This window comes from Apostichopus japonicus, chromosome 12 (genome assembly GCF_037975245.1).
Source record: "Apostichopus japonicus isolate 1M-3 chromosome 12, ASM3797524v1, whole genome shotgun sequence".
NCBI lineage: Eukaryota > Metazoa > Echinodermata > Holothuroidea > Aspidochirotida > Stichopodidae > Apostichopus > Apostichopus japonicus.
Window position 1 is genome coordinate 31,788,190 of NC_092572.1, and position 21,887 is coordinate 31,810,076.

A 21,887-nucleotide genomic window follows, 5' to 3' on the forward strand; every position below is an offset into this window, starting at 1 on the left:
CCAAAACTTTATATCTGCAGGCTAAACCTGTACATCAACGAATACCATATAAAATTGGTATTTGACTATAACACTGTTGAAATGGGCGTTGTTAGGGTGTTATAATGTGTCCTAGTATATAAATAATTATGAGGGCTTTCCAGCAGAGCGATGCGTGGTTGAAAATAGAAAGCATACATGATGAGTTGCATGCATTTAGTACATCTATTGAGGTGTCTGTCTCACTCAAGACCTGGCAATCGAATGCCCTCCAAACTACTGACAATTGCAGCTGCTACTGCAACTAATAAACATACACGTAACAGAAATATCATTGACATACACAGCAGCTGTCTAAAATACTTCAAACATGCAATATGATACCGATGCCCTTTGAACATGTTCTCATTTTTCCATGCATCTTTTCACAAATACAATTATTTTATTCATATTTCCTCATAATACATTTAAGAAACCCCAACCACACATGTAAATGTATTAAATATATATTAATAAAGCTCAATCGTAAGGTGAAATCTAATCTTCCTGTCAGAGTACAAAATAAGAATGTTGATCGTGATTCAATTTTTGACCGTATGCAGGATAGGCAGGACACAGAAATTCTATCATGATAAAATAGCAAAACCTTTTGAGTCCGTTGGTTCCCGGACAAAGTGTATATGTACAAGACCAAAGTTCAGGCAAATGGACCCCAGGTACATTACTAAAGCAAAGACATGAATCACGATCGTATGAAATTCAAATTCCTGAGGAGGAATAGGAAACATTTTAAGGAAGTGAAAAAGGTTCTACCCCAGTCAGAGATTATAACCCATAACTCTGACCCCAGTTCAGAAATAGAATATATTCTGGCACCAGAACCACAAGGTCCAGACCCACAAGAAGATGATTATGTTACTAGGTCTGGTCGGAGAGTATAGAAGAGAATAATGTTGGATGTATGATTTTTACAAGCTGTGTAGTATTGTTGCAAAATACTACCAGACTTACACAAAGCCCTTGTAATTTTTAAGAAAGTTTAATTTATTGTAGCCTATCTAAGACTCCCAACTTATTAAAGAAAGGGGGATGTAATGTTATTGAATATGCATTCATATGTACATGTGCAAACGATGCACTACATTGTATAATCTGCACCTGTATGTTAATGAGCTGTGTATTTGCATATTGAAATATAAGTTACAGCATGCCGTCTGCTCGTCCTTGTTCACCCTGTCTCTCTATCTGTTAACAAGTAACCTTGGACATGTCGTCCTATATATCTGTCCTGTTCAGAATGATGTAACGCAATAAATTATAACATGTTATTTGTTAATACTCTACGTCGACTGTGTTCTACTTGATTGCTTAAAAGAACTCATATACCTAAACAAGGAAACATGGCAACGTCATGCCGTAGCCTGGCATTTACTCTACTGAAACATCTTAATTACACTCAACATACAACCAAACACTTGCCCAGCTACTACTTAAACAATTATGCTATTCTAAATAAAAAATTGAGGAGATATAAGTGGAAATCCTTAAATGCCTTTATACATATCCAGGGCTTCCTTTGAGATGCTCCCTGCATCTACCCATTGATTTTACTTGGAAGAGTACCCGTGCCACTTGACCAGATACTGAGTTTCTCCCTTCTTCTGCCTCTTCTTAAGGACTTTCTCCACCGGGAAGAAATCAGCTGAAACAAAAAAATACTTTTAATAGCATGGTAAACTTAATCATTTAACAATAATAGTGGTGAATGATTAATCAGGAAGTTGCTACTCCAGCTTGAAAACTATGTTCAAATCAGTAAGCCTATGCCCTAGAAGCAGGAACCCACAATGTGCAACAGATGTAAGCATGTTGAGAAATCTGTTAAAAGCAACATAATCATCTACATTGTTGGTTAAGGTGTAATACTATGGAAACAGGGTCACCATACCTGCTTTGTCTTCCTGCTCTTTTTCTTCTCCTGCTTCTACCTCTTCATGCACATCTTCCTCAGTATTTTCTGGACATGAGTGTAAGTCTTCCAATATGTCCAGCAGAATGACTGCAGGTTCTATGGAGATTCTGAAGATGAAACATAGTTCCATTAGAAGTGCAAACTCATGCATCGGGTTGCTACAATCTTCGTAACTTCCAATGAAATGAGATGATGAAAGGGATAAAAAGAATAAACAAATTTGCTATTTCAGCAGAATGTAATGACTGGAAGTAATGGTACCATTCACATTTAAGAAGGACAGAAGCTACAAGTTAATGACTTTAATGTAATTCACTTCTGTCATGGATGTTTATGTGAGACTCATTAGTTTTAATAAGAAACAATCACATTGGGAATTACATCATGCACTGGACATGACATTTGTCACTTTTTAGGATAGGAATGCTCACTGGCACACTGAGTACTAACAAGGGTTTGCCTGAGTGTCATGGTGACAAATACTCCCCTAAGATACTACAAAATCTTTGTCACTCCAGTAACTTTTGGAGATAATAGATACAAAATAAATACCCTGTAATATATCACCTTGCATGTCACTTATTAAATCTGACATTTCACATGATATGTCCACGCTTCTCTCTGTGAGATATCGTGTTTACAAGCTTTACTTCACAACACATACACATGCATGCATCACGACTAAGAGGTTACAATTATCATCAAAACCAAAAATGATGAAATGCAATGCTTGTTGCATGCATAAGCAAAGAATGTTCTAACCACTGCAATAAAGATAGAAATGAAGTAGAACATGACAGCCAAACCACTAACCCTCTTGGTCGTAGGATGGATGAACAGCTTCATCACGCGTCTAGAGCCTTGGTCTTGATCCTGGTCTAGCATTTGACTATCATCACTAACAGACACTGCAAACAGAAATTACAGAGAAAAGGGAACAAACACAGTGAGCAAGCACATTATATAAAATTGATTATATTTGTTTTGTTTTAAACTTAGATATGTGCAATTCTGCTGCCGACATATTAACATTCTGATCATGGTCACTACAAAACTGCAGAACAAAACTGCAGAACTACAATTAGCCTGAGTGTAGTACAGTCATTTTGCTCCAGAGAATTGTTAACAAATGGTCAACTAGCTTAAACCAAAAGGTTAAGATTTTGAACAGGAAGTGAAATGACTTGTGCTGTAAAATCGAACAAAAGATATTTTTAAAAAGTATGTTATATCAGCAAACTTTAAGGTCGATATAAGTTTTGTACGTACCATGTTCATTTGCTGCTGGGCAATTGGCATCTGGAGTAATAGTTGCATTGCTGGAAGAACCTTGTGAGGAAAAGCAATGAAAGTGAAATAAACTTGATTGGTTACAATATGTTCTCATGAGAACTTACACACACTATAAGTATATACAACAATATATGGACAATATAAATGTGTACAGTCATGAGCACCATTACAGGACAAAAAAAACAGCAAGTACCTTAAGCCCAGGGTCAAAATGTATGCAGTGGTGTAACTATAAAACATACCACTATCTCTATTATGGACAGACCCCTCCCTCCTCCATTTCAGTGAATATATTTCATTGTGATTATATCCCTTTAAGCTGGTATTGTGTGTACCTGCCAGCATGTATCATGTGACAATTTCAATGAAGTTCTGCAGCAAAAACACCCAGCCCCTATGTTCACTCAACCCCCCCCCCTCCTCTACCCTCATATCATGTTTGTAAGTGTTCCAATTCTCCTGCTTAGCTTTATAACAATTGATGACTGTAAAAAGCAAAAGGATATCTGCTCACTGAAAGGTATAACACTAGTTTGCCTCGTGAGCTGGCTTTACTAGTAAGACATACAAATAAAACAACAAACTTACGGATTGTAATACTATTTTTGCTGCGTAATATTGCTTGCAGATCATGGACTCCATACGCAGACGGTCGTTTACAGGTAATACCAGGTGACAGACCATCTACCACAATATTCCCCATAGCAAGCTGCTTGTTGCTCATTGTTCTTCTGCTCGTACCTGCATCTGTGGTCATATAAATCAAACATGTGTCCTTAAAATGTTGCAGGGATAGCAATGTGCCTTAAATCAGATAGCTAGTAATATAGTTTACTAGTTTACGTGATAAACTCAAGTTCATGCCTCCATCCAGCTAACAGTGTAATATTAACACACAAGAACTGTACTATTCACTGGAAACCTTCCCAACATTAAAGCTTTGCAAGTTTCCTTAAGTTGAAAACATTTTAATTCCTTTAACATGCATAGCTGGTGGTTTTTCTACATCCTCTAATCTGTTCATATTTATGTTACATCTTTTCACTTCCATTATGACAAATTGCATTATGTTATTGTGGGACTCAGTAAAACCTTAGCACTTTCGGACAAAAAAATTCCTATTTTCACAAACATTCCTAAGCGCTCAAGTGACTGTAGTTCACCCTGTGACGTAGATGTGCGGAGTTGTGTGAGGAAAACCTTCGATCCAGCTATTCACTTCAGTACGGTACTATGCCTGTACGACACGCTGTCATATATAAACTGTTAGTATCAAAATGCCAATGATTTGTGTAGTAGGATGTTGCCAATACACTTTTTAGAACCAAAGTTTTAGTTTCTTTATGTTTCCCAGTCATCAAACCCACAACAAATGCTCCAGGCTCTGGATTTATTTTGTCAGGAGAACTCGCAAAGACTTTCTCGCTCCCAGGTTTCCCACCGTATGACGGCAAAAATATGTTCAGCACACTTCAGAAACGATGACTGGGACAGAGGATACATTCTTCCGAATAGTTTCCTTGGGACGAATTGGCGTTATGTAAGATGTTTATTTCTAAACTCAGAATTTTTACCTTTTGTGCGTCAATTTTTTTACCCTGGTCATTTCAGTCAGTGGGTGGTATAAGCAATATCTTTCATATGCCAGGCTGACCGTTGTTTTCACGTCACTTAGTCATATCTAGGTAAATCCAGGTTTATAAGGACGGGTATTAGACAACAGGGATGAGAGAAAATATGACTTATTCAACCGGCGAAGAGTTTTAGCCTTTTTATTTACCTTAGGAAGAATGATGGGCTATACTAGATCGATACTGATTAGTTCCATTTTTGGGCCTTCTGTTAACAGAGATAGTCATCCTTATTGGTAGGCTGGAAGTATGCTTTGAATATTTGGCATGTTTGCTATACAATTTGAAATTATCCATGCCAATTGTGCTCGACTACAGACTTCCTAATGTATATATTTTCCTGAGACGGTAAAAGTTATTGCATTTGAAACTCTTAAAATGTGTAACAAGGAATCCATCAGGCATTTTTTTCTGTGGTGTTCCAATTGCTTGTGTATCTGCTTTTGTGGAGTTGTGACTTGCTGAAAGCATTTTACTTTATGGCAGCAAGACTGAGACATATACCCCGCAGAGCTTTGTATTTCTTGGATTCAACTGCATCCACTGACCGAAACTAACTGCAAACACGATTAATTGCAACAAAAATGAAGAAATACCTGAAATGTTGATATTTTCACAAGGTAAGAATCGGAATTGCTGCAAGGCCTCAATATCATACCGCACACTATGTAAAGTGGCCTATAATGGCAACGAATCTTACAAAATATGATCAGTCGTAGATGCAGGTTTGTAACCATAATTTACTTGTAATTGAAGAACTGCCAACCAAAATGAGTTCAAGTAGCTATGTGTGAACAATTCTAACAACCATTTCTTTCTCCTGTAGCTGCATGTTTACTGCAAGACTGAAGTTAATAAATGGCTCACTTTCTTAAGAGAAGTAAAAAGAAAGTCCATTGTTATTGTTTTGCGTATGGGGTACATTCTGCAGAATGACGTCACACGGTAACCTGTACTTTCATTAGCTTGTACGCATCACATTTCTGGTCAGTGAGAATCTGCTAACACATCAAACTTCTTTAAATTGCTTTCATTTTCAACTTAATGGAAACCACGCACAGTATTGTTTGTGTAGTAAATACTTTACTATGAGCCGAAAAATTGGAGTATAGTATTTTAATGTCTGCAGCTCATCATAACGAACAATCAATATTAGGCAGCTAATGTAAGTAGCACTGTGAACAATTGGGAAACTGATTGACTGATGTTCCAGTTGTTCGTATTTCACTCAGCAATTAAAGAATGGAATTTGACTTTATCATATCAAAAAAATTCCTGTTCATTGCTAATGAGTTATAAGTGACAATAAGACAATAATAATATTTCTCTCCCAAGATGCAATCAATGAACGTGAGTTAGTCAGTTTCACTTACAGTATTTTTCGTTAAAGAGCTCCTGCACGCTGGTACGTAGTGTTGCACGGGTTGCTTCTTTAACAGGACCATCAGCATTACCCCCTATTGAATGAAACAGAAAGAAGAAAAAAATTACAAGTTTGATCTACCTTCAAAATGAATGTATGACGTTTAAATATTTCCTCATATGCAGTTGATTTTCGTGGGATAATTGTATGTATATATATAAATATACATGTATGTATATTAGATCATCCAGCAGGAACTCGCGCTACTTGTGCTACTGTACATTACACCACCTTATAGATTTGACTTCTACTGGAAAACCCATTCATATAATTGCTCTACTTACTACTTCAAATTTACATCAGCAACTCTTTTTTTTTTTGGTTTGCTAGAATTTGAAAAGGGATGTTGGTCGGCAAGAGCGATGAAGTCAAAGCAATCTGACTTCCAGGCATTTAAAGTCTCTATGCCACTTGACTAATAAATAACTGCAATGAATAGTAACTCAACAATGAAATTGTTTTGCATACCTATAACACTCAGTCAAAATTTTCGTAAGAGTTCTACCTCTTTATCTAAAAACTTTTGGCCTTCAGTTAAGTTCCTGAACTATGGAGATTTTGCTCTGTATCTATGGCAACGAACATTGCTTCATAGTCCAATTCTTCAATTTGAAAACACTGGAAAGAAATGAAGAACAATTATATTACTCCCAGTAATACGAACAAACATTAAAGCACCCTCAACAATCTCACACACGCACACACACAGACGTGCAAAAAAAAAGACGGAATATCTTTTTGTTTTACACCACAATACCCCAATGATAATTCATTGCAATATTCAGGTAAATTATTGAATTGCTAGTTATTTGAGTCAACGATATCATACCAGACATGCTTGTGACCTCTATGAAAGAATACAGTAACTGGAGTTAACATGCAACATCACAGAGTCAATCTGCTTTACTGGTTATGACTTTTGTGGTAAATTTGATTGTGATTGTTGTATTTTGTTTAATACTTTGAAATATGACTTTGCTGTTCTTCAGTACAGAGCAGAAAATTCCCTCACCCACTACTACTGAAATCACATCACTTTAGCTTCCTAGTTGGATATTAATAAAAACAATAGGAACAGTGAAGGTTTTTCCTCTGCTTTAATTGCAAAAAAAAATGTGGAGGTACGTAGCGGTTCCATGCAGGTTCTATCATATGGGGGAAATTGGTTAGAGTTTGCGTCTTAATTCTTATGTCAAGTGTCAAGTGCATGGGAATGTTGTACTAGAGTATTTTCATCAGTAATGAAATAGAGAAACATAATTTGGCATAGTCATTGGAGTCCAACTCAGGCAATAAAAATATAAGTGAAAGACTATTTAATTAGCAGCCATGATAACACCTGCAATGTCATACCTACAGATGGGAGTGAAACAATATGCAGCTCTAATTGTTTTCAATATGCATACAGATTGTTATAGTCATCAGTCTTCCACTGAAATTTCTGCAGTATGTAACTGACATACCATGAAATTGTGTTTATAAACACTCTTACTGCAAATGATAGCCTTTGGTTACTGCTATTTCAGTTTTTTACCATTTTCTTGATTTCAGTCAAAATGTGCCTGGCCATGACCTTCTTATGCTCCTGCCTGATTGTAGCACCTTCGGCTTCCATCCTATTTTTGTTATCTGCTTGCTCCTTGTATTTGCTTACTTCTGGTGTACCCTTGACTTTCTTCCATGCTTCATTGGCTTTGTTAAGGGTTGTAGCCTGGTTTTCAGGTGATGTTGCTGCAAAACAAAGAAAAATTGAAGATTAACTCATTTAGGCAATTATGATAAAAGGCAGATCAATGTCAGTACTTTATACAGATAGCTGCATCCCTAAAGGTGGTTAATTACTTGGAATTCAGACAGAGAACTTGTTTCATGCAATGAATGTACGGAGTGTAGCATATATAGACCACTCCAGACAACATTACACAGTATTACTTGACTACTTGCATGCAGATCTATTGTACACATTTGTACATGTGCAGGAGACAACCCCTTGTCCTATATCCCACAAACCATGCATGCTTACATAGAAGTACGATATTTTGAACACAAAATGACTGGAACCAGTACACAACTTGTGATCAGGCCTCAAGTAATTAAATTCTCACAAACAATCAGGACTAGAGAACACTATGAATCTTGATCAGGCATTGCAAACTTAATACAATGAACACATGTTAATAATCTCTAGAAGTAGGCTCCAATTCAAATTCTTGAATATCCCAGGCATATCTATGTCACATCTTAAGCCATACATGACCTTGATCACAAGCTCATGAACAACACAGATACCAATCATCCAACTTCATCAAATTTTATTCAGTTACATTGGACACTGTGTGAAAAGAAGAATCTTTCCAAATTTGGACACAGAGACAGGCTGACAGACAGATAGACTTATGTCAGACAGACATGATATCCTTACCTTGGTTGCATAAAGGTGAACATTGTCATGTTGAGCTGTGTATGAGCTGACTTATGGTAAAGAAATCATGAAGAGCTCACCACTTTCTCTTCTTATGGCAATTTAGTAACCCACATGTCATCTTACATTTTGTTAGTCCTGTGTTGGAATTTAGACTATGTGGACTCCTACCCCAGTCAGATAGAGCAAACAGCTGGGTGTAGTACCACCATTATGATCAGTACTAGTATCACATTTTCTTAATTTGTTTTTCTTTGAAATGTCATGGTATGCATGCTAACAATCTATGTCACATCTAATCAAGGAAAGTGATTGTGGGAAGGATAGAAGGGGGGGGGGGGGACTCAAGCCACCTCCTTCAAAACCAACACAAAGAAAGCCAATAGTAAAGCTGGATGTTTGCTCAATTCTTCTAACAATAAAATTAAAAGACTTGTGACTTGCATCAGAAACAAGGTTGGATTTTCTTGACTACTCAAATATAATGAACTTCATGTCTACTGTACCCACCATGTTCTGAAATATACTCTGCCATGAAGCAGCTATAGGCACTCTTTTTCCTGGGTTTTAGTGAAGGTGCTTTGCTGCGGCTGCCAAATTTTCTTCTGACTTGCTTTGTTTTTTTGTTGTCAATCCAGTTCTAATGAGATATATAAAAAAACAAACGGTATGTCAAGTGTCATTCAAACAATTACAAACAATCCAATAAAGTATGATCAAGTCAGAAGCTAAATTTAATCTAGTGATGGTAGTGGCCTAGAGATATTGAACATTCTTGGAACATTTCTTCATGTTTGTCTTTCAACCTTCTCAACTATTGAATGCAATTTTTAATCGTCAGATTAATAAGACAGATTTGGTCAACTCAGCTTACCAATATTTGGCTCATCAACATCATGGTAGCTGATGGCAATTGCCATGCGTGGCAAACATTGAATGAATAATCACTGCTGCAAGTGTAGGTTACAAATTTTGGTAAACAGTGTAATCCATACAAAATCCAGACAGGCCTAAGAATATGCTGATGTAGCACATTATGTTGCCAATGAATTTAAGTGAAAGAAGGTTGAAGTCAAGTATTGTTATAACGTAATGATGGGAGATGTAGGTGTAATGGAAAAGAACTTGCCACGCTGATGCTAGACTTGCTTCAAATAATTAATGTAGAGCACCACAGAGCAAACACATTTAAGCCTCGCAAGGAAGGCCCCAGCTTTCTACATACTCAGTAGCTAAGATGATGATTTCTTAACCTGAGCTCTGAGATATCCTGATAGCCTGATTGCTGCAGGCTGCCATACAATCATATAATTCCAATGAACCCAATTAAACTATGTAAATTTTCAAATCAATCTGCTAACTCTTTATTAGGAAGACCCAAACAAAACTTCTTTCACAATGCGCTGGAAATACATTCAGCTGTGACATTTCAGGATATGGCCACAGATTGAGGTAATTTGCCTCCACTATACACAAAACATACAAACTAAAATATATGAAATAAACAAAATTTCTCTGTTCCTAAAGGAGTTCAGGTCCAACCTAAGAGATCCTGAGATTATGGATGGTAAATTTGTTCTGCAGTTCAAATGCAGATCTGAACCATCAAAAGTTTAAAGACCTTGTGTTTGAGGAATTTACAAGATAAGCTCTGCAGAGGGGAAGTAGATCCCTAACAAAGCTGTTCATTCATGACCACAGATCAACTGGGACCTTTACACAAAGTATGTGACATAGTTTTATACATGTGGCAAGACAGCTACAAAACATGTTATACTTAATTACAACGGCATGATCACACACTGGGGATCTAAATGTAAGCAGGATATTCATGATAAACTAGCCTTTGAAAGAACTGTCCAGTGTATAGCTGGGATGGGGGGGGGGGGTTGAGGGGTAGTGGGATTAATTCATAGAACATCCAAATTTGCAATCTTACAAATGTCAGATACATGTCATGTTTGCAGCATTTCTTAAAGGTTAATGACTAAATTATACTGCTGACCAGGGTAAGAATGAGTAGACCTATGTACTATGTAAACACTGTATAAGGGTATAAAAGAATGCAATTATCTCAATTCTCAAGAAAACAGACAGGCATGTATCATGGCTTGCATGAAACTGCTAACTCTGGTCTGTGAGTCATAGAGTACTGCTTCTATGGGAAATTAAACAGGGAGTGTTTCCTATAGTATATTGAGAACACATAGACAAGTGCTATACAATGTGTCCAGGCAAGACCTATTTATGAGGTTTCTGAGAGATGCAGAAGTGATGACCTCTGAATTGACAGAACAGTTTGCACAATTTACACCTGCACCATCCCTAGCCAATGTACAGTACAGCTGTTCACCAACTTTCACATTCTGATGAACTATGGATTAATTTTACATGGCACAACTGACTCTACCAGCCATTATTGGCTTTCTTACTGGAAAGACCCTAGAGTACATTTAAGTGGGCTTTCTAACATCACGACCGGGTTGAGCTCTCAAAATATCAAACTCATAGGAAACGAAACAGCGGTGGCAGAAAATTAACTCATTGTTCAAATTTGAGCAAAATAATAAATTTTAAACTGACCTTTATTCTTCTGGTACTTAATGAAGTTTGTTTGGTTAACTCCAATGTCTTTTTCTTGTTCAAACTGCTCCCATAACTCTGCAGCCCATTACACCAATATTCCTCAAGTAGTTTAATCTCATCAGCAGTAAGTGAATTCCTACAAAAGAAACAGAAATGTAAATTCTGCTGGGGAAGCAATTTATTTAATTTACAAGAAGCCTATTTAGCAACATGTAGTCATATTTCAAAAGCATAATTGCTTAAATGCTTGTTAAATTTTTCTTTATGTTTTATTTAAACCAACCAATATTACATGTACTAGCAACTTTATAATGGACTTTACAAAATTGAAGGTTTACTGTATTTGGCCCTATATGCTAGATTTTCAAATATGATCACCTTTGGACAAAATTCTTTAATCTTTTTATTACCAATCTAGAGGAAATTTACCATTTCTGCATGTCCTTACTTGGCAATATTCAGGTGAGCATGCAAGGTGCCGAGGTCTTTCCTACATTATGCCTAGCTTGTCCACACTATTTGTTTTACAAGTGACTTCAAGGTTATATGCTACCTCAGTTGATTCTTCTCTAATGTGTCAGTGGGGAATATGGCAAGACTTTAGGTTGTAACCAGGGTAAATGTCATCACAGCTGCTGCTGAGGGTTAACGCCATAAATTTAATCTCAAAATCTTCTCAAGCTGAGATAAATTCCAAGGACAGGATGCAGTAACAAATTGCAGTGGAATTTATATTTATTTATTTCAGAAACACTTAGTTTCTACTGCAACACTAATCAACAGGCCTGGTAACAGCTAAAAGAAAACCTCCTTTAGGAACAGTCAAAAGATATCACTACTACATTGATTGGGGATGGGGGAATGAAAACAAACTATAGGCTTATGTTGTAACTGCCCTGTATACAGATGGTTAGATAAGGTACCTGTCAAACATTTGAAAATATTTAGAGCAATAAGAACAATGTGCCAATTAGCTATGAGTAGATGGAAAATGAACAATTGGTATTGTCACCATTATTATGTAGAATAATGGTTGACTAACTTCATTGTATTGATCGATGGCAGAGGCATAAAGGGGCCCGGTTAGACCCTTCCCCAATCACTGATGAAATGATAGTCCCCCACATCAGCTGCTAGTATTTCAGCTTTCATCCTAAAATTAGTGCCTTCTAGTTTCATTTAATGACACAGTTGTTATTAAGATGTGTTGTTGTATGTCCCATTTGTTTTGGCAATACATTTAAGTCAAGTGTAAACAGCTTCAAGTCAATTAACAGCCAACATTCACTTTTTTGAAAGAATTTTTGAAGAATGGTGAAAGGTTCAAATTCTGCACACTTGTTCTGATTAATTTTTTTTATTCTTGTATTTCCATTTTATTTTGACCATTTGGTGACCCCCCCCCCCCCCGCCCCTCCTTTTTTAAGTATCCAGCTTAATACCTGAATGGAAAAGGAAACTCAAATTTTGGTTTTGAAGTGTAGGGTTACAGTTTATTTGCCTTAAATCATTTACTGTTGATTAATTCTTTCACTGGGTTATTAATAAATGGGTAATAAAATTTAGAAAGATATAGAACGTTCCATTGGCTACTACACTAAATATGATTAACTCATAGCTGCATGATTTCAAACTCTGAAAACACTTTAGTTCACTGACATATTCTTTCCCCCTGCCCCCCCCAAAGAAAAACAGTAACAGACAGCTACCAAATTGTACATCGTAGAGCCAATGACACTGATACATTGCAAACACATTCAAACTGCATAAATATATACAACATGTGGGGACCAGTATATGAGAGGGGGCAGACCTCCTTAGACAATGCCATGTGTGTGCACTAAAAAATTCATTACACAATATGAAAATAATGATATCATCCATGACCACTCCCCCCTCCCTCCCTTCCTTCTGATTCCACTACATATACAGAGAGTTACAGTAGTGGCATGCAATCACGTACTATCAGGAATATGTACAGAAATGTGAGCAATTTTTCCTACTGAAGAGTATGTAATGAAAACACGCATCACTTGGGTTTCAATGAAGCATGTTTTTTTGTGAAGAATCTAACAAATCGAAGTAAAGATATGTCTCAGATGTACTGTAATCTTCTTGGGAAACAGTGTTACCCTTCACCTATGTATACTTCAGATCTGCATGAACTTCTTTTTCAGTCTGTGATATATGGTGGGTATAAGCAAGGTATCACACACAGACACGCACACACGCAAACAGATACTGTATGCACACTCACAAGGCAGCATGGTTTATACAAAGTGTATGATTTCATTGCAACCAATGAGAGTAACATAACATACCACAAAGCTTGATACAGATCCAGATTTTTAACGTAAATTTCTTTCCAAGAAAGATTGATTTCTGTAAAAGATGAAGAAAAGATACTTTCTCTTTTGCTTGAAAATAGCCATGTAAGCAACAAATGCAGGTACATTCCATTAAAGGTTACATACAATTTACATACAAGCTCTACTAGCCAAAAACATATTATATGTGCAAGAGCTTGCAGGCTAAAAAAAAAACAATTTGCATCTAACTTTTGTTTCATTTTTTTGTGCCATTCGAAGAGTCCTTTACTTTGAGAAATCTGGCCAAGCAGTATGCATTCCAGGAAGACAGTAAAGTAACAATTTAGGGAAAACTTGTCAATCTTGAAAGATGCAAGAAAAAAAAAACCTGGCAGCTGACTCTTATTGTAAAGGATAATGACAAATGAAGTCTTAGGACAATTCATAGCAATCAGATTCAGCGTAAGAACAATATATTTAAAATATGTTTCAATCTTAACAAATCTTTTTCAACGGCGAACTGTTTGCTCTGAAGAATAATCTGTCAAGATCAAAACATCAGGCCTAGAATTACTTTTGCCATGTTGATATAAAAGGGTTTTTAGCATTGTTTATCTTATTAGTGGAATCTTGACTGAAATGAAAAAGTATAATACAAAAAGCACAGCAATCCTAAAGATACTACCCTCTTCTCCAAGCAACAAGCCCTGAATTATTGAGAGAAGTCATAAACTCACTCTTTGATGTTTTTTGCTTCTTTGCCAAGATTGTTTTTGCTTCCTCATGCCATGACTTAATGGTGTTCATTGTGACAGTTAGCTATAGGAATAATATGAAAGCACAAACATATCATAATTTTACATCTTCTTGCCAATATATGGAGAATGCAAAAAGAGCTAGGATGAAAGAACTAAAACTGAAACCCCTCTGAAAGAAAAGGCTATTGAAAATATTGGAAAAATAGCGGTGCTGTTGACAATTTTCATCCTGCAATGAAACTGATATTGTTGTACGTCATGAACGAGTGTGTTTGATGCTAATTGTAACTTACATTCTTGACAAATGCGACTTAATTTGCTTTCAGACTGTTTGGTGATATCTTTTGCCTTCTGCAATGACACACAGAGGAAAGTACCTAAATTTGGAAAAGGAAAACAAAGAATATAGTATAAATATCAATATTTTTGAGTGGAATCATTAGCAATTATAATGGCTCACAAGGTCAAGAACCAATAATATAGCAGTATATAGGCCTACCTCAATTGTATATGCATACCTCAGTGAGAGTTGCAAAGGGGGAAGGGTTAGGGAAGTGTGGTGAGAGAATCTTCCCAAGTTGTGTTTCTTAGATTTTGTCCACTTGAGAGGGGGGGGGGGGGTGGGTAAAAGCAGCTGAGCTATAACAATTAGTCATTTTAAGAGGGGAGGGTTGGAGGTGATGGTATGTGTGGGTGACTAACTACATTCCTTGTTCTTTTGATGGTCGATCCACAGGATTGTCCACACAACAGGGTTCTACACATGAGAACTTCTGTTACTTACCTTAAACCTTCCCTATAGAGCTAACCATGCATCACACGTATGCCAATTTTCTGTGATAAAAATGCTTCATTATGCAAATAAACCTAAATACCCTATTAATTGTCAATTAATGACATATATTTGGAAACAAGATACTCTATAGTTCACCATTTGTGACCAAAGTGGCACGTTCTGATATTGAGTAATGTGTGCATACTTAACTTAACCAGAATGCAAAATGCATTGAGGTTTCGATGACTTCAATGCACTAGACTTCTGTTTGTTAGTACAACCAGAACTAGCTGTTACAATAACACTATGGCATGCTAACACAGGTCAGTCTATACGTGGTTATACACACCTCCATCAAAAACAGTAGGGTTCTTGTACTCAATGTTATGAATCCGCACACCAAGTATTACAAACCAAACCAAATCTCTAATAACTTCGCACATTAAGGTCGCAGAGGAGTCCACTTATGGACAATTTAGATTGGAATATGCCCACGAAACTTGAAAGAATCAACTTGAAAGAAGCTAATACAGGTCACTGGAGGTCAACCTGAGGTCAAAGGTCACCCAAATGCAGGTCTCCTATTGTATTACAATAGTGTAACTCCCAACCTTGATGGACATTTGGTTCTAAAGTTATTGCAAAAATACTAGTTTTTGACCCCTGATTGACCTTTGTTGACATTGGATCACATGACTGTTATGTTTTGAAACAATCCCTTACCCCATTCACAACTAGTCCCAAAATATCAACCTTGTGGACTGTCAATGGTAGTTTCACAAGTTATTGAGAAAAACTAGGCCAACATTACAGCCAACTCCATGAAGTGAAAGCAAATCTCAAGTTCACAGGTGCTTGACCTAGTTTCTCCTTGGCAGCTGGCCAAGAAATGTTTTGAAATTCGTGGTACCTGTGCAACTTACATCCAACCAGAACTAACAATGATCTACAAATATTTTCTAGAGAAGGCATGCTCCGCCATTCAAGTGCACTATTCCATCGAAATCACATCAACTCTTTAGCAAAATATCCATACGGATGAGTGACAAGTGTTGAAGAAGCTCTAGCACTTTTATATATCTATGGTCTGCAAGCAAGCCTTGGAAGACACTGTTACACACACACAGGTATGTAGCTATGTACATAGCAATTCAGGACTTCTAGCGACACAGTTAAGTCAATGGGGATATTGTCGCGAGTTCAGATTCAAATCTACGGATGCCCGTAAGATCATTTTCAATTGTCAATAGGCTCTCCTATCCTTATGAGGCGAATCGCCCATGTCATCTACTTATAGGCTGGACGATGGGAGATACCGTATATTATGAAAAGGTTTTTACAAGTTGACCCCTGGTGACCCTAAATGACCTTCGACATCCACCAAAAACGATAGGCTTTTTGTACTTAATGTGATCAACCTACATACCAAAAATGAAATCAATCCAAGCTTTGTTTCTTGAGATATCATGTTTACAAGCTTTTCACTATTTGACCCCTGGTGACCTTAAATGACCTCTGACCTACACCAACAACAATAGGCTTCTTGTACTCAATAAGGTACTCCTATGTACCAAATATGAGAACTGTCCAAGCTTCCCTTCTTGAGATATCCTGTTTACAAGCTGGGCGTCACAAACGCGCGCACACCCGCACACACACCCATACACACACGCATGATTACAAAGGTTACAATTATCATCGAAACCAAAAATGATGGAAGTTCGATTGTACCTGTTCACTTATCAGCTCTATCAGCTGAAACTTCTAGCTAATGCAGGAATAATTATAGCATGTGTGCAGTAATCAGGGTTGTGGTGATTTTGATTCTCCACAGAAAAAAAATCCTTAGTCTACTTTGCTCCTGATTTTATTTATGAAATAACCTAATACAAGTATGGTGAATCTTAATGTAAACACTACCAAATTTCTGCTTACATGTCCCAGCCCATATAGATGAGATGTCTGTATCCGTAATGTATGTAGGCCTACTACCACAAAAAGAATCATATCTCGTATTCGTATTTGCGGTGCTGGCTTTTTTTAGTTATGTCACAATTTTTTTTTTAATAAGTAACACATATCAAGACTTAGCCTACAAAACCAATTTCTCTGTAAGTGCTGCAAATCACTCAAATTGCATAATCTTGGAAGTTCATCAATTGTGTATTACTAAAACAAATTGGTTGTGGCACACAGTATTACTTGGTAGAAATGGTCTGTCATATTGTTTGAGAAAGTTGTCTTACTGTACTGACTGAGATAGTTGATGTATATGCACATGGTAGTCATTAACTTAACATCAATAACTGATCATGTAAGGCGCATTCATTAAAGTAACTCACTAAGGTTTGCAAGTTTGCATGCAGAATAATGCAACAGTGCATCGCTTAGAAGATCGATCCTGTGTGATTGGGTCATCTCTTTGGTGATATGAGAGAACTAAATTCTCAGAAATGACCATAATCTTTCCACACACTCCCCGTCCGTTAGGCCAAATGCTTTCTTCCATCTTGTGCTATATGACATCTGCACCACCAAAAACAAAAACAGAGAATGCTGATAATTATTAGTTTAAAACAAAATTCACAAATCTCCATTAGTAAAGTCAAGGTCTGGTGTATTGGCCCTTAATGAATAAGTCATTACTCGCCGCATGATCTGATGTGCTTGAGCTACCAACCAATGAACATATTGCTTTAAAGCCAACACACATGTTCTCTGTACAAAAAGCATCTAAGCAGAATGTAAGCAGAGCAGACTGTTCCTGTCTAGCCTGTAATGTCACTTACGAATGATGTTATGTAACCACAGATTTTTTCAAATATAACATGCACTGACAAGGTGAAATGGGAGCACTTAAGCTGATAGATCAACTTAACGAATTAAGACCAAAAATTAATTTACAAATTTCTTCAAATGACGCAGGTTAAACCTCCCTCCCCTCACCGTGCCCCAACTCCCAGCGGACTAACATATAATGCAATACATGTGCTCCATATATACATCTAGTACACTAGCTTTTTCTTTATCAACATTCTGTGATTAAGTTCCACCAAAAACAATATAATACTGGTACTGTACTTACTTTAGGTTCATAGTTACATGCACAATTTAAAAACTGTAATGGTCTCCAATTAACTCAAGGCACACACACTCACCTGCACACATGTTTGTATTACATCCAGACCGAGGACCCCATTGTATTTTCCATTTTTCAAATCCACGTACCCTAACCCTAACAATACCCCATACAATAGCATTCTTCCGAGGACGTGGTGATTCTTTAGAAATCACAACCGAGGACCTGAAATTCTTTTGTTCAAGTCCTCGGTCAGATAGAAAAACAAACGCACCCTCGCACACACACACACACACACACACCCAATAAAATAGTATTTGTACATACATACTCATACAACTACCTCAATTATAAAACTAGGTGGCATATGACACTTGCAAGCCTGTTCTAAACAAGAGCCCAAGGGCACTGTGGTTCCTTGCTTGGGGTATATGACAATACACATAATATTATCAAGCAAGATTGGGCTGAAATAGTCCAAGTAATTGTGGTCCTACATGTTCCCATAAAGTAACCAACACTATAGCCAACACTTTTGTGATCACAAAATGTGATCGGAGTTTTTATCAAAAGCCACTTTTGAGATCTAAATATGGCGTCGAAAATGTAAGAAATATAAGAGACCTACAAGCGTGTCAACAGATATGATAACAATGGTGACCTCAGATGACATGACCTTTAAGTTTCAAAATGTTCCACCACCCCATTCACAACTTGTCCCAAAATATCAACCATGTCACACCTTGGCATTGAGATTTAATTGCATTAAATGTCAAAAAATTAACTTTGAACTTGTATGTAACTTCACACACAAAGGTCACCCGGAGGTCAACCAATTGACATTTTTGATCGGTGAGACCAAAATAGAGCATGACTGTAAAAATTCAAACATTTTTTTCTTTGTCCATTTTCTCCCCCCATAATACTACTTTTTAACATTTTTAACATTAGCTGACCTTTGGTGACCTTGGATCACATGACCGTTAAGTTTGAAAATATTCCCCTATACCATTTGCAACTTGTCCAAAAAAATCAACCTTGTCACACCTTGGCACTGGGAGTTATTGCATTAAATGTGTGAAAATTAACTTTGACCTCAAATAACTTCGCACACGAAGGTCAAATGGGGGTCAAACCGTTAACATTTATGATCAGAAGGTACCTTTAACATCTGAAAATAGCATCGAAACTGTAAAAATCCACAAAACACGAAAAGGTCACCAGAGGTCAAATTGAGGTCAAGGGTCACCCAGATGCGGGTCGACAATTGAATTACATTGAAGCAACTCCCAACCCTAACGGACAATTTGTTCTCAAGTTGTCGCCAAAATACTAGTTTTTTATCATTAATTGACCTTTGGTGACCTTGTATCACATTACCGTTAAGTTTGAAAATATTCCCCTATACCATTTGCAACTACTCCAAAAATATCAACCTTGTCACACCTTGGAACTGGGAGTTATTGCATTAAATGTGTGAAAATTAACTTTGACCTCATATAACTTCGCACACGAAGGTCACACGGGGGTCAACCCATTGACATTTATGATCAGAAGTTACCTTTAACATCTGAAAATAGCATCGAAACTGTAAAAATCCACAAAACATGAAAAGGTCACCAGAGGTCAAATTGAGGTCAAGGGTCACCCAGATGCGGGTCGACAATTGGATTACATTGAGGCAACTCCCAACCCTAACGGACAATTTGCTTTCAAGTTATCGCAAAAATACTAGTTTTTTATCATTAATTGACCTTTGGTGACCTCGGATCACATGACCGTTAAGTTTGAAAATATTCCCATATACCATTTGCAACTTGTCTCAAAATATCAACTGTGTAACACCTTGGCACTGGGAGTTATTACACTAAATGTCTGAAAATTAACTTTGACCTCATATAACTTAACATACAAAGGTCACCTTGGGTCAACTTATTGACATTTTTGATTGATGAGACATAAATTACAGCATCAAACTATACAAATTCAAACATTTTTTTCTTTGCCCATTTTCTACCCCCAAAATACTAGTTTTTTGACATTAATTGACCTTTGGTGACCTCGGATCACATGACCGTTAAGTTTGAAAATATTCCCCTATACCATTTGCAACTTGTCCAAAAATATCAACCATGTCACACCTTGGAACTGGGAGTTGTTGCGTTAAATGTCTGAAAATTAACTTTGACCTCGTATAACTTCGCACACAAAGGTCACACGGGTGTCAACCAATTGACATTTTTGATCGGAAGGTACCTTTGATATCCAAATCTAGCATCAAAACCAAACATTTTCTTTTTTGCTTGTTTCCTCCCAAAATAAGCACATTTTTTCTAATGTGACCTTTGACCTTTTGACCTTGGTTTCAGATGTAGTTTAATCTCCTGATTCCAAAAAACAAAACGAAAAGTCTGTACAACCATCCTAACTCCGACCGAAAAACTTTGACCCCATATAACTTCGCACATAAAGGTCACACGGGGTCAACCTATTGACATTTATGATCAGAAGGTACCTTTGACATCTGAAAATAGCATCGAAACTGTAAAAATCCCAAAAACACGAAAAGGTCACCAGAGGTCAAATTGAGGTCAAGGGTCACCCAGATGCGGGTCGACAATTGGATTACATTGAGGCAACTCCCAACCCTAACAGACATTTCGTTCTCAAGTTATCGCAAAAATACTAGTTTTTTATCATTAATTGACCTTTGGTGACCTCGGATCACATGACCGTTAAGTTTGAAAATGCTCCCCTAACCAGTTCACAACTTGTCCCAAAATATCAACCTTGTCGCACATTGGCACTGGGAGTTATTGCAGTTTTAATATTTTCGGTTTTTGGACCATAACTGACCTTTGGTGACCTTTGTGGGCACCAAAAACAATAGGGCACACCTTCTCCATATGGCGGATCTATAGTTCAAGTTAAGCCTCAATCCAACATTCCCTTATTGAGATAGAGCGTACCCAAGCAAGTGTCACAGACGCACACACACACACACATACACACACACACACACACATACACACACACGCCAACCTGACTGCATAGGTTCCTTTTGCTAAAGCAAGGAACCAAAAATGAATAGTAAAGCAGACAACTTGCCAGAAACGTGCATGTGTTTACCTGGCAATGAAGATTATGTCCATATGCATGAAATACAGGCAGTGTCATATCAAAACCTCCCAATTCCGGCATATTCCTCTGTGGATGAAGAACAATTGTTAATGATTTATTTAATTCAAAATATAAATTTGTTGTTTGCATTATACTCAATTGGCACTTTCATGGACATTAATTAGACAGTTTTGTGGTCATGTATCATGTACTACAGTAACAAGAGCACCAACAGTGCATAATATCTTACTATGAGGTAATAAGTATTTAGGGAAGATGGATTTTGCAAGGCTATGGTAGAAAGGGGGCTGTAGTTTTCATGCAATGACTAAAACACACTAATCACTTACTGTTACCAAGTTGCCAAAAAGGAGATAGTTGTAGTAAAAGCATTTAATATCTTAGATTGGTAAAAGGTACTTAACTACTATTTCATAACATTTTTTCCATTTTGGTACAAAACTTAACTTTTTGTTCTGTAACATTTACACTGTAATATCCTTGCTAATCTGTATAAGAAATGGGTATCACATTACTGCA

General features: G+C 37.0%; 2 protein-coding genes across 15 annotated transcripts in view; one reads left to right on the forward strand and one right to left on the reverse strand.

Annotated features, from left to right (window-relative positions):
• LOC139977726 (uncharacterized) overlaps window positions 1-21,887 on the forward strand; it is a 204,413-nt gene that overhangs the window by 62,551 nt on the left and 119,975 nt on the right. The window lies entirely within an intron of this gene.
• Window positions 186-21,887, reverse strand: part of LOC139977758 (uncharacterized) — a 31,469-nt gene continuing 9,767 nt past the window's right edge. For 6 of the 13 annotated variants that reach the window (XM_071987375.1, XM_071987381.1, XM_071987379.1 and 3 more), the window contains 13 exons: window positions 21,357-21,434; window positions 17,491-17,674; window positions 14,353-14,434; window positions 13,628-13,688; window positions 11,304-11,442; window positions 9,231-9,360; window positions 7,833-8,029; window positions 6,249-6,332; window positions 3,833-3,991; window positions 3,221-3,280; window positions 2,765-2,859; window positions 1,928-2,047; window positions 186-1,681 (listed from right to left, as the gene is read on the reverse strand). In XM_071987375.1, the coding sequence (XP_071843476.1) occupies window positions 3,965-3,991; window positions 6,249-6,332; window positions 7,833-8,029; window positions 9,231-9,360; window positions 11,304-11,442; window positions 13,628-13,688; window positions 14,353-14,434; window positions 17,491-17,532 (762 nt within the window). In that variant the 5' untranslated portion in view covers window positions 17,533-17,674; window positions 21,357-21,434 and the 3' untranslated portion in view covers window positions 186-1,681; window positions 1,928-2,047; window positions 2,765-2,859; window positions 3,221-3,280; window positions 3,833-3,964. Of the gene's footprint in view, window positions 1,682-1,927; window positions 2,059-2,764; window positions 2,860-3,220; window positions 3,281-3,832; window positions 3,992-4,904; window positions 4,926-6,248; window positions 6,333-6,766; window positions 6,917-7,761; window positions 8,030-9,230; window positions 9,361-11,303; window positions 11,443-13,627; window positions 13,689-14,352; window positions 14,435-14,666; window positions 14,751-17,490; window positions 17,675-21,356; window positions 21,435-21,887 lie in introns of those variants that run through there. The other 7 variants (XM_071987388.1, XM_071987387.1, XM_071987386.1 and 4 more) reach the window with 6 other exon arrangements.